The 13,802-nt window shown below is 42.0% G+C and overlaps 1 protein-coding gene across 2 annotated transcripts in view; it reads right to left on the bottom strand.

Moving 5' to 3' along the window:
- The window catches only part of CPAMD8 (C3 and PZP like alpha-2-macroglobulin domain containing 8), a 68,662-nt gene that overhangs the window by 38,123 nt on the left and 16,737 nt on the right, over positions 1-13,802 (bottom strand). The window contains exons 15-25 of one of the 2 annotated variants that reach the window (XM_064734391.1): positions 13,448-13,620; positions 13,189-13,338; positions 12,719-12,880; positions 10,322-10,464; positions 9,253-9,318; positions 5,631-5,856; positions 4,363-4,516; positions 3,693-3,835; positions 3,201-3,252; positions 1,694-1,992; positions 352-577 (exon numbers count right to left, since the gene is read on the bottom strand). In XM_064734391.1, coding sequence (XP_064590461.1) covers positions 352-577; positions 1,694-1,992; positions 3,201-3,252; positions 3,693-3,835; positions 4,363-4,516; positions 5,631-5,856; positions 9,253-9,318; positions 10,322-10,464; positions 12,719-12,880; positions 13,189-13,338; positions 13,448-13,620 — 1,794 coding nt within the window. The remainder of the gene's footprint in view (positions 1-351; positions 578-1,693; positions 1,993-3,200; positions 3,253-3,692; positions 3,836-4,362; positions 4,517-5,630; positions 5,857-9,252; positions 9,319-10,321; positions 10,465-12,718; positions 12,881-13,188; positions 13,339-13,447; positions 13,621-13,802) is intronic. The other variant, XM_064734392.1, reaches the window with a different exon arrangement.

Genomic DNA, 13,802 nt, shown 5'->3' with positions numbered 1-13,802 from the left:
AATTCCACATTTCAGCCTTTGATTATCCATGACTTCCCAGTTTAGACCAGTTTAAATCACAATTTGTGATGAGGATGACAATGAGATAAACACCACGAGCTGTAACAGACAGTGCCCCTGCCAAGCCCCTCACCAACTTCAAGCCACTGACAACCCAAACAGGCTTCAAACAAACGCCAAAAAACCCCAAGCAATGATCTGCCCCAGAATTAAGCAGTAATAAACCTTTTAAAGTGCCTGTGACTATCTTATCTGCTGTGCATTACTCAAGAACTGGTCAGAAGTAACAGCTGGAGCATCTGTTGACATTTGGGAGGGGGTACCTAAGTGATACCTCCTGATTATTGATACCTATTATTGAAGCCGTAGCTCTTTCTGATCCTGGAATTATGTTGTGGGGAACTCCAAGAGTAAATGCTTCATTGTGATTTTCATCAGTCTCTTCTTTTCTCCAAATTTTAAACTCTCCCATTGACCCCCAGCCTGTGGAAAAGCCAATGTACTTCACCTCAAGCTGTTTGGGGACTGTCCACTCCACAATTATAGATTCGTTTAGCACCCGAGTACCGTGGCCAACCTGAAAGGGACAAGAGACCATGGAGATCCAAGAGGCCACACAGGGGGAGATCCAGGAGCTCACACAGGGGGAGTCACTGTCCCTGGGGAGCTGGGACACCTCCCAGCCCAGGGAGGAGCAGAAATTCCTCTCTCCTTCCCACCCACAAAACAACCCAAGGGAGTTCAGTGGGAAATCCACAGGCTTGGCCTGCAAGGCTTCAGCACTACAAATACTGGGGACTTGTGGGAGAGGTTTTAGAGCAACTTCTGTGAGCCAGAGAGAAGTTTGATCAGAGGATCCATGTTTACCCCTGGAAGAATTTTCTACCAAGGTCACTGACATAGAAACCAAGAAAGAAGGAGAAATAAGAGAAACCTGCAGCTATTCCAATAAACACTTTGTCGTTTGTAATCAATGAGTAAAGTGTAAACTTATGAGTTTTGTAAGAAGGTATAAAAAGCATGCATGCTAGAATAAAACCAGTTTGAAGCCTTCTGAAAATGGCAATAAAACAATAACACAATATGGCAAATAAGACAATGGAAAAAAAGACAACACATTGTTGTGATGGTGTTCACAGGGGTCTGAGGATGAGGGAAGAGATGACTCCCTGTTTCAGAAGGCTGATTTATTATTTTATGATATATATTATATTAAAACTATACTAAAAGAAGAGAAGAAGGGATTTCATCAAAAGGCTAGCTAAGAATAGAATAAGAAAGAATGATAATAAAGGCTTGTGGCTCAGACAGAGTCTGAGACAGTTGACTGTGATTGGCCATTAATTAGAAACAACCACATGAGACCAATCACAGATGCACCTGTTGCATTCCACAGCAGCAGATAATCAATGTTTACATTTTGTTCCTGAGGCCTCTCAGCTTCTCAGGAGGAAAAATCCTAAGGAAAGGATTTTTCAGAAAATATCATGGCTACACATTGCTTTGCATTGTCTCCATCTCAACCAGGACTGAGGTCCTGAGAACACATTGGCGGCAAAAAGCAGATTTGTTGTGATCACAACAGCCTGATCAGGGCTTCAGAGGGAAAAGGCAACAGGAATGAAGCTCAGGGAAAAACTGCTCTGTGTGTGCTCAAATTGCTCACAAAGAGACTTCTAGAAGACTTCAATACCTGGATAACTCCATTTTTCCAGCTGATCCAGAAGCTGCGGAACTCATCCCAGGAGAGGATGCCAGGCGTGTCCCTGCTGGCCACCGGCTCTCCCATTTTGCTGGAGGAGATCCAGGTCCGGGAGTTCTGCTGTCCCCCGATGACGATCTCGGCCATCTCGGCCATGTCGTGGGGCCCCGAGGACAGGGCCAGGTGGGCGTCGTTGTGAGCCTTCACTGCCACCTCAAAGTGCCTCATCTGCGCTGGCTTCTGCAGGTACTGGTACTCGTATTTGTTAGGGGTGGAAATGTGTATTTTCTCTAGTCAGAAAAACAAGGGGATGTCGTAAGGGTTGGAGCTCAGCTTAGAGGCGATGACTGAAATTCAAACAGAGCTTTGCTAAGCACGTGGTTTTATTCCAGCTTCTTTTAAGGTATTAATGTTGGGAAGGATGAAAGTTGGACAAGAAAGTCTCACAGATAGGTGTGCTTAGCAGAAAGATTTTTAAATGTGGAGTCTGATGAAGGAATAGAGATGGAAGCAAGTTTTGATATAGAAGAAAAGAATTGCTGAGCCAGTCTTACTGGATAACCAAGGAGGCAAAGGGTGTGTTAGTTAGAAGTGGTTTTTATGGCTTAGAACAAAGGATAAATCCACCTCAAACCAGTTAGAAGTGGTTTTTATGGCTTAGAACAAAGGATAAATCCACCTCAACTATGAAGGTTTATGCTTAGAACAAGGAAACCCTCAATATTAGAAGGGTTTTTATGGCTTAGAACAAAGGATAAACCCACCTCAAACCAACACACCCTTTGCCTCCTTGGTTATCCAGTAAGACTGGCTCAGCAATTCTTTTCTTCTATATCAAAACTTGCTTCCATCTCTATTCTTTCATCAGACTACATTTAAAAATCTTTCTGCTAAGCACACATATCTGTGAGACTTTCTTGTCCAACTTTCATCCTTCCCAACATCTCTCCCATTCTGATGAACAACATATTAAAATACACATGGCTGTTTCTTCTCATCTTTTATTTTTACCCCCTTCAAGGCAGAAAATCCCTAAAACTGCTCAGCTGAATTTCTTATGAGCTCAGCAAGTGATTTTTCAGTTCTAATCTAGTGGTCAAAAGCATCTCTGTTCAGCTAGTGGAGGCAGCTCTGAGCTATCCAAACCTCTGGCAGAAAGGACAGACTGATTCCAGAACTGAATCTTAAAGCACCAGCTGAAAATAAAGCACAGTCCCAGTTACTGTCCACAGTGCTGAATACTGAAACTGTTCCATAGAGTAAAGGAATTTAATGGCCATTTCCAGAAATCACTTGGGCAGTTAGAGCAAATTCATAATTAGCCAGCCAGGTAAGAAAGACTCTTTATTTACAAGTTCTTCCTACAGACCAGAACTCATCAATCACAGAGAAATGGAAACAAAGATTTTTTTAAATTTTTTTTTTTTTAAGAAGCCAAATGCTTCTTTTTAAAACAGATTCAAACAAACTGAATATCTCATTCAAATCATGAACTTACCATTTGGGCAGAAGAACACACTGTAGGTGTATTCTCTGGACAGTCCCTCTGGCTATAGAAAGACAGAAATCCATGCATAAACCACAGGGCTTGGATTAGCAGGAACAGATCCCAGTTTGACTTGGAAAACACAGAAATTATTTTAGTGCTGTGCAGTGCTTTATATCCTTTATAGAAAAGCGATGGCACTGTGTTCTGTTAGCTGGAGCAGGGCCAGAACTTTCCCTTTTATCATATTTCTTAGATTAACAGGGCAAGCTTATCCCATAAAAAATCCATTCTTTTTTCTCCTGAACAGTGTTGAAGATTCACCAGAGGAGCTCAAATGGACTCTTTCTGTACAAGTCCCACTAAAGCTGATTATTTCCAATCTCCTAACACACCATAAATCACCTTGAGGGTGAATCACCTTCAGGATCATTATAAGCCTGCTCAGGTTTGATTTCACAGTTTCCCAGGCATTTTTATTTTCCTAAATTGGTGTTTTCTCACCTCAATAATGACACTGCTGCGAACATAATCCACCCCCACGGGGCTCCTTTTGTCCAGGTAAGGATCCTCTGAGTGTTTGCCATTCTTCAGGCTCTGCATCCCCTCCTGGCAGCAATTGGTCCCACCATAGGCAAAAGCTTTTGCTAAGAAACAGAAGGGAAAAGCAGCAGAGATTTTAAGATATAAAGATCTCTAGAAGTTAAAAAGATCCAAATTAATTAGAAGCAGCTGATTAACAAGTGCTGTAATTACCTCTCTCATATTCCCTTTATCCATATTTGAGTGGTGACATATAAACCTAGGCAATATTTGAACAATTATGGGGCAACAAAGAAGCTCTTCCCTAATTTTTGGTTTCTGGTTTTCACTGGGATTATTTGCACAGAATTTGCTGCTGTTCTCTTGTTTTAAAATTTCCACTGATCTCTTCAGGGAAATGAAACAGGCCCAACCTTAATATCACAATAAAAAAATGATAACCAGAGAATGTTTTGATGTTTGATTGTAGATTCTGTGCATCACAGGCAGGGGATTTGTTCCTACAATAAATGAGGTGGAAAAGCCAAGCTGGCAGCAAGTGGAATGAATGAACTGGGGCAATGGGGAAATCAGAATTTTCTCCTGAGAGAGGAAGGGAAATAAACGCTTGTGAAGCTGTTTGGAGTTGTACCAGTGATGTTGCTCAGGCCCAGCTCGCTGAAGGACAGGACGATGGAGGTGGGCTTGGCCTCCCCTGGGGCCACACATTTCTTCCTGGTCAGGTGGTGCTTCCCAGGGTGCCCCACAAACTTGATGCCTTTTGGGACAGAAATCTTCACGTGGACCTGTGAAAGATTGGAAATGCCATTTATTGGGAATAATATCAGCCACAAAGTCAAACTGAGCTATATGAATGAAGAACTCCGTGGGTTTCCCATCATAACAATCACAGAATGAAGATTGGTAGAATCTTCAAATCTTTGAAGATTATTCATTCTTCAAAGTTTCCAGCCATGGATTTTACTGAGAGCAGGGGCTCTCAAATATTTCTGGGAGCTCCTTCTGGAGCTGGGCAGATGGGGAGTGTGAGAAGAAAACATCAAAGGAAATGGAATTTCTTGGGGAAAAAAACATCCTTCAAAATAAATTATTTTGGCAGTTTTTAATTATGAAAGAAAATTCTTTTTGGTTCAGCATGAGATTCCAAACTGGGGAATGTAATTTCAAATGTCTTTTCCCTGTCTTTTTCAACATTTGCTTTTCTGAAATGCTGCAGGACACTTCAGCCTGCCACAGGCGTTTCAAACCAAAGCCAAACCAAGCAATGACATTTATTTGAGTTGAAAAAAAGCAATATTTATCTTCTCAAGGCATCTCTGCTGAGCTTACCCCTCTGTGAGCCTGCCACCTTCTCTCCTGTGACAGGTAAATCACCCTCCAGCCATGGAGAGGAGTTAGAACTGGAGCAGGGGTGGAATATGCAGAGCACCCCAACAAGGGAAGAGATGAGAATCTTGACTCCATGATTCAGAAGGCTGATATATTATTTTATGATATATATTAAAAGAAAATGATATATTAAAACTGTACTAAAAGAATAGAAGGAAGGATTTCATCAGAAGGAATAGAATGGAATGGAATGATAATAAAATCTTGTGACTGACCAGAGAGTCTGAGACAGCTGACTGTGATTGGCCATTAATTAAAAACAACCACATGACATCAATCACAGATCCACCTGCTGCATTCCCCAGCAGCAGATAATTATAGTTTAAAATAATAATATTAATTATGTACATTAATTTTAATTAATAAAATGATAATTATTTTAATTAATTTTATCATTATTGTTTAAAATAATTGTTCCTGAGGCCTCTCAGCTTCTCAGGAGAAAAAGATCCTAAATAAAGGAATTTTTTCAATAAAATATGTCAGTGGCAGGAGAGGGCTGAGCTTTACCTCCACACACAGGGGCAGGTAGTTGTAGACAGTGAGGGGGATCTTGGTCTGCTCCCCCCTGATGACGTGGTAGGGCAGGGTGAAGTCGATGAAGAAAGGTTTGAAGGTCCTCAGCTCTGCCTGGCTGGCAATGCCCAGCCCCTTGTCCTCAGACAGAGCCACGGCCTCTGTGATCCACGTGGTGATGGAGTCAGGCACCTCCACCTGCAGCTGGGCTTCCCCTGAGCTGGGTGAAAAATGCACATTTTATGACTGGCTTTTTGCAAATATTAAAATGAATATCATACTGTTGTATATCTATCATACTGTTGTATATCATACTGTTGTATATCATACTGTTGTATATCATACTGTTGTATATCATACTGTTGTATATCATACTGTTGTATATCATACTGTTGTATATCATACTGTTGTATATCATACTGTTGTATATCATACTGTTGTATATCATACTGTTGTATATCTATTATTAATTATAATGTATAGTCTATATATAGTATATATTCTATACATAATACTATAATATATAGTCTATATATAATATATTCTAGATAATTTATATATTATATATAATAGATACATAGAATATATATAATATATATATATTACATTTCACAAATATTAAAATGAATATTATGTTACAAAGTGATGCTGTATTAATTCTCTTAAGTAGCGTGTTCAATATAGTTTTAGGTTACAACAAAACGTTAAAATAGAAACAATGCTACGTAGGATACTTTTTTTGTAAAGAAAGGACCTGCAGCCACAGGACACCTGATTCTTTCAGGGAAAGAGAATTTATTGCCCCATTATCAGGAGAAATGAACTTCTTCCCACCTTGCTCAGTTAGGATTATGAGGAAGAAGTTGACTCTGACCAGACAGAATCCTGTGTTTGAATGGAATTGATGAGGATTGAAATTAGTTATTAAAAATCAAATCTTTGCATATTTAGCTTTCCTATGCATAGCACAAAGGGATATCACAGCCCTGGTATCCTCTTCCATGCTTTATAATAATAAAAATTCAGATTGGCTCTTCAGACTTTGCTGTTTCCCCCCTGCAAAGCAGCTTTGGCCCTGCCTGGAACAGAAAACATTTCCTCTAACACAGAAGCTGTTTCATGGTTTAGCTGGCAGGGTGATGGGTGCAGGTGTGAGTACACCCCGAGGTTGTTTCCTCACAAGTTCTTATTTATTCCCCAGAGCCTCACACATGGAAAATGAGAATGGGAGATCTCCAGAAGAAATGTCCAGCACGACACAGTGTCCTCATGATGCACACCCAGAGCTGCACTGCCACTGCTTTTCAGATTTGTTCTCACTTGAGAAAAGCACCTTGGCTTTCCTTTTCTCCTCTAAATAAATGAATTCCCTGTGAAGCTGAAGGTGTTGCTCATGTGAGGAGCCAGGCAGCTCATCAGGGACCCATCTTTGGGTTTGTAATACAAAGGGAAAGGATTAAAACAATAAAAAGTGGAGATCAGTGTGAACAATAAAAGTGGAGATCGGCGTGACCAATAAAAGTGGAGATCGGTGCGAACAATAAAAAGTGGAGATCCGTGTGCTTTTTATCATTCAGCCCCACTCCAAGCACTGGCTCGTGAATGTGGCTCCCCCAGCTCAAACTGCAGAGGGAAATGCCTTGGGAAATGCACTTGGATCATAAAAATATGGAATGGGTTGGGTTGGAGGGATCTTAAAGCCCATCCAGTGCCACCCCTGCCATGGCAGGGACACCTTCCACTGCTCCAGAGGAGCTTCCAAGCAATGGAAATGTTCACAGAACCCCAGGATGGTTTGGGTTGGAAGATCTCAAAGCTCATCCAGTGCCACCCCTGCCCTTCCACTGCTCCACAGAAGCTGCCAAGCAATGGAAATGTTCATAGAATTTCAGGTTGGAAGGGAATTTAAAGGCCATTGAGTTCCACCCCTACCATGGCAGGGACACCTCCCACTGCTCCAGAGGAACTTCCAAGCAATAGAAATGGTCACACAATCCCAGGATGGTTCAAGTTAGAAGAGACATTAAAGCCCACCCAGTGCCAATCCTGCCATGGCAAGGACACCTTCCAGTGCTCCAGAGAAGCTGCCAAGCAATGGAAACGTTCACAGAACCCCAGGATGGTTCAGGTTGGAAGGGACCTTAAAGCCCCTCCAGCCACACCTGACATGGGCAGGGACACTTTCCACTGCTCCAGAGAAGCCTCCAAGCAATGGAAATGTTCACAGAACCCCAGATGGTTCAAGTTGGAAGGATCTCAAAGCTCATCCAGTGCCACCCCTGCCCTTCCACTGCTCCACAGAAGCTGCCAAGCAATGAAAATTTCACAGAATTCCAGGAGGGCTCAAGTTGGAAGGATCTCAAAGCCCATCCATCCCAGCCCTGCCATGGCAGGGACACCTTCACCGTGCCAGGCTGCTCCAAATCCCGCCCAGCCTGGCCTTGGGCACTGCCAGGGATCCAGGGGCACCCACCCTGTGCCAGGGCTCCATAGAAAGATTCCTTCCCACTAAACCAACTAAAATCTCCAAGTTATTTAACCCATTTCCAGCAGCCATTGGTGCTCAGTTTGCGTTTGCAGCTGCCCTGATGCCGAGCCCTGAGGAGCAGCAGGGAGGGAGGCAGTGCTGGCACAATTCCAGCCTGTTTAACCGGACAATTTGTTGCAGCTGATGTTCTTTCCACTGGGATTTCAGCCCATAACCAGCATTAACATTATTTTCACACATGAGGGCACTTACTCTTCTGGGCACAGGGCCAAAGTACACACTCATTTCCAGCCATTAGACCCTCCGGCCAGGCTCTAGGAATTTTTAGAATTGGTTTGGGAAGTTGACATTAGGCTTTTGTTTCTTTTTTTTTTCCTTTCTTTTTTTTTAGGATTGTATATTATAAATTATAGAAGGAAAAAAAAAAATTCTTCCTGTTCAAGAGAGTGGAAATGAAAGGAATGCTCCACCTCAGTTGTTTCTAATGAAATGAAGTAGAGAAAATGCAATCTGCAACTTTTTATTCCACGCTCTCCCACTTATAATTAACTGCCCTGGCTTGCTGAGGCCCAAATGGGCACTTCTGGAATTCTTTGTGTATTTCTACAAAGCATATTTCATGCTCAATTGAACAGATTTGAATACACTTGCTCCAAGTTCCTGTCAAATTTAATTTACAACTATTTATTGAGGATGAAGTTTACTTGCAAAACCTGGAGAAGCTTTTTAATAATTGCTTCAAATTATCCTAGATGTGCTGTTGTGTTATGGATTTATTATCTCTTTAATAATTTATTTTTTTAGTTTCAACTGTACCCAGAAGAAATCAGGATTTATGAGGAGGCAGATTGAGATCTGGGGGAGATGTTCTTGCAGGAGATGACAGAGAAAGTGAAAATTTGATAAGCAATCAATAGAGAATCAATGTGGGCACAACTACAAGATTCACTTTGAAGCAAGGGAACACTTCAGGACCAGAGGAAATGCTGCAAAGATTGAAATGGTAATAAAGAAAACCAACAAAAATAGGGAGAAAAAAATAATAAAAAAATTGAAAATCAGAAAATGCCATAGTTAGATTTTAAAGAGCTTTGTTCACAACCCTCTGGATATAATTAATGCCAATACCTGACATTGAGGCAGCGCCAAATCCACGTCTCAGGGAAGAAGGTTCTTTTCCTCTTCTCTGCTCTGCTAGAACAAGAAATAAATCCTTCAAATTGATTCTTTTAATAAGATATTTCCAGCAGTCAGTGATAAATCAGAGTTATCAGCTGACTCTGGCTCACATGAGTGAAACTCTGCCTGGTCCAGACTCATTAAGGAGTGAATAACATAAATTAAATAGGTTTTGAAACAATCCCTTTGTGTGCACACCCACTCCGCAGGCAAAAATCTAAAAAATAGTACAAGTAAGGCCACCTTTGAAACCAGCAGAAATAATGGAATTTACAATAAAATTCATTTGTGATTCAAATTCTTTTACCAAAGGGAATCAAGGGGAAGAAATGCAGCACTTGACTTTTAGCAATGACATCCTTCTCTATCCCTGCTCTTTGAATTGTCCTGATTTCTAATATTTGTCCTGATTTCTAATATTTGAACAATTTAAATCAGCTTTTTATACCAGTTATACTTCATTATACCTATTATACTTCATTATACCAGTTATACTCCATTATACCTGTTATATTTCATTATCTATTTCCTAACCAACCCCAAAATTTCCTCTGCCAAGAGAAGCTTTTAGGAAGTTCAGGATGCAGAGGGAAGGCCCATCCTCATCACCTCTGGTATTTCACAGCCTTTCCCTCATGCAAATCCTCATTCTGCTCATTTTGACCACCAAATCCTGAGCAATGAGTGGCTCTGCAAAAACAGCTGTAGCTTGCAAATATTCCAAGAAATTCGCAGCAAATTGCAAAGAAATATTCTTCAAAATGATCATTTAGCACTCTTTGCACGTGTCACTTTTCCAGAATTAAATTAAATTTAACAAAGCAGTGCCAGTTTTTGGTTTTTAGAAGAATTTCTCCATCACTGCCTTGTCTAAACCTGAGGTGGAAAAAGCTGAGAATAGAGGAAAAAACCAGCCAGGAGTTATCTATATTTAATATTTATTATATTTATTATTTATATATATTTATCTATATTAAATATCGATCACAGACCATAGATATTAAACGCCAAAAGTTACCTTGGTGCTATTTTGGAATGCATGGTGGCCACCAAGGTGCCGGTGTGTGGCTGGAAGGCTGGGACAGCCTCGTCCGTGTACATCCCCCCATTCTGCCTGTGGTTCAGGCTCACTATGTCAGTCATCACCACCAAGCCCGTTTCCTAGACAGTGACAAGTCAACAGCACAAAACAAAAGCCAGCAAGGAAAAAAAAAAAGAAAGAGAAATAAATAAAAAAGAATTAAAGAAAAAGAATTAAATGTGATTAATGAATTGATTTTTTAAAATAGAATCCCTTAATAATATTTTAGCGTTTGCCGGGGAAATCTCAATGGAATCTTGAGGATTTTTTTTAAAGCTTTGTGTAAAATGATTGTTTCTGTGAAGGTGAATAGGCTTTATGAGAAAGCTTGGAAAATATTTATATTAAATATTATTAATTGTATAATAATAACAACAATGTCCTATAGATAATATTTATATTAAATATTATTAAATATTAGTATTTAGTTAGTTTAAATATAGAAATACTTAAATATAAATATATACTATTTATATAATAGTATAATATATAATACTAATATAACTATATATAAACTAACTACATATAACTATATATATAGTTATATAATAGTTATATACATATAGTTAGTTAAGCTAACTATATATAAATATATATAATACTAGTATAACATATACAATATTTATTTAAATATAAATATATACTATTTAAATATAAATATATACTACTTAAATATAAATATATACTACTTAAATATAAATATATACTACTTAAATATAAATATATACTACTTAAATATAAATATATACTACTTAAATATAAATATATACTATTGACTGCTTGGAAAATACATTTCAATCAATATCGACCATTACTGGGCAAGTGTGACAGGTGAAAAAAAATCATATTTTTCCTCCTAGAATAAAACATCACAGCTTTTTACCCTTCCTAAAAGCTCCCAGTGTGCTCTGCTGCAGTGAGCAGGCTGCTCTCTCATCAGGCACCACCAGTTCTGCCCTGCTAGGGATGCCAAGCAAAATGAAAAATGCCCTCACAGGCAAAGCTCCCAGCTCTAAATTCCCTTTTTCATGAGAGGCAGCAGCTCCCAGCAGCACTGGAGGATGAGCTTTGTTCCCTGCATTCACACCAGCTCCCCAAAAATGAACTTGTTCCCAAGATTTTCAACTCTCAGTAAGGACAAAAAAAGCTGCATCAGAGAAGAAAAACCCTCAGATCCCAGAGGGAGAAGCAGCAGTGGGCAAAAAGGGAGAAGGGAGGCTGGTTATGGGGCTGAAAATGAAAACATTAAAGTGCAGGACAGAGAGGGGAGGGTGGTTATGGGGCTGAAAATGCCCCTGCAAACATGAATGTAGAAAAGAGAGAAGGGAGGCTGGTTATGGGGCTGAAAATACCTCTGAAAACATGAAAGCAGAAGGGAGAAGGGAAGGTGGTTCTGGAGCTGAAAATTGCCCCTGCAAACATGAAAAGCACTAAAGAGTGAAGAGAGGCTGGTTATGGGGCTGAAAAATCACTCTAAAAACATGAAAGCAGGGAAAAGAGAAGGGAGGGTGGTTATGGAGCTGAAAATGCCCCTGAAAACAAGAAAGCAGAGAAGGGAGGCTGGTTAAGGGGCTGAAAATGCACAGCAAACATGAAAGCACAGAAGGGAGACACTGCAGAGAGAAAGGAGGGTGGTTATGGAGCTGAAAACCTCCCTGCAAACATGAAAACACAAAAGACAGAAGGGAGGGTGGTTATGGGGCTGCAAACATGAAAGCAGAAAAGAGAGAAGGGAGGGTGGTTATGGGGCTGAAAATGCCCTTGCAAACAAGAAAGCAGAGAAGGGGAGGTGGTTATAGGGCTGAAAATCACTCTACAAACACGAAAAGCACCAAAGAGACTCTGCAGAGAAAGGGAGGCTCATTCTGGAGCTGAAAACCCCCCTGCAGACATGAATGCAGAAAAGAGAGAAGGGAGGGTGGTTATGGGGCTGGAGAGGAAAACATGAAGGCACAGGAGACAGAAGGGAGGCTGGTTATGGGGCTGAAAAATCACTCTACAAACATGAAAGCAGAGAAAAGAGAAGGGAGGGTGGTTATGGGGCTGAAAATGCCCTTGCAAATGAGAAAGCAGAGAAGGGAGGGTGGCTATAGGGCTGAAAATCACTCTACAAACACGAAAAGCACCAAAGAGACTGCAGAGAAGGGAGGCTCAGATGAGGAAAACAGAGGAGCTGAAAACCCCCCTGCAGACATGAATGCAGAAAAGAGAGAAGGGAGGGTGGTTATGGGGCTGAAAATGAAAACATGAAGGCACAGGAGACAGAAGGGAGGCTGGTTATGGGGCTGCAAGCATGAAAGCAGAAAACAGAGAAGGGAGGGTGGCTCTTCCTACTGTGAAGGCGAAGCGAGCGTCCTTGGTGATGTCCCAGTGCCAGGGGAACACCGAGGAGCGGCGGCGCCGGCGGGAGGACATGCCGGGCCACCAGAAGTGCCCTTCCTCCTTGGGAGCCCCAAAAGCATCGGACACATCGTACTCTGCCAGCTCCTGGAACACCTGCAGGGAGAGGGAGAGGGAAAGGGAAAGGGCATGGGCTGCTCTCCTTGGCTGCTGCCAACAGCTGGGGAGGATCACAGGGCCCAGGGAAAGGGCATGGGCTGCTCTCCTTGGCTGCTTTCTCCAGCTGGGGAGGATCACAGGGCCCAGGGAAAGGGCATGGGCTGCTCTCCTTGGCTGCTCCCAACTGCTGGGGAGGATCACAGGGCTCAGGGAAAGGGCATGGGCTGCTCTCCTTGGCTGCTTTCTCCAGCTGGGGAGGATCACAGGGCTCAGGAAGGGACATCAGCACTGGGAGCCCTCCCTACCTGGCTGGCTGTCAGCTGGAAGCCTGGTTTGAGCAGGTAGACACTCTTGTCCACCGTGGCCAGGCAGACACAGCTCCCTTTGGCAGCTCGGACCTTGATGTTCACAAGGTCACCAGGCCTGGTCTCGTTGGCCGAGAGCGCCACGGTGACCTGGGAAGGGAAACGCCATTAAATCCGGTGACTGTCCCAAAATCCAGTGACTGCCCCAAAATCACTGGGATGGTTTTGAGACAATCACCCAGCCCTCCCTCTCCTGTACCTGGTTCTCAAAGGAGGAGGTGACAGGGACCTGCAGGCTGTCCGTGACCCCCTCTCCGTTCTCCCTGACGTAGTACACCAGGAGCCGAGCCAGGGGAGCCATGGCGTGAACGACAGAGAACCTCAGGAAGGTCACACACACCTCAACCTCTGCTGCAGGAGTGCTGGGAGGTGCTGAAATAGGAATTGTGGGGAAAAAAAAAATAGTTTTATTTATCCAAGTCATTCCCTTCCTGCCCCCTCCTAATGCTGACGGGCACAGAACTCTCCATCCAGGACTTGCATTCTTCCCTTGTTCCTGCTGCACACCTGCTTGAGCTCACAATATTTCCCTTTTCCTCCTCGTTGTGGAAGGT

Source organism: Zonotrichia leucophrys, chromosome 28 (assembly GCF_028769735.1).
Source record: "Zonotrichia leucophrys gambelii isolate GWCS_2022_RI chromosome 28, RI_Zleu_2.0, whole genome shotgun sequence".
Lineage (NCBI taxonomy): Eukaryota > Metazoa > Chordata > Aves > Passeriformes > Passerellidae > Zonotrichia > Zonotrichia leucophrys.
Note: the sequence above shows the minus strand (reverse complement) of the source record. Positions and strands in the feature narration are given on the sequence as shown.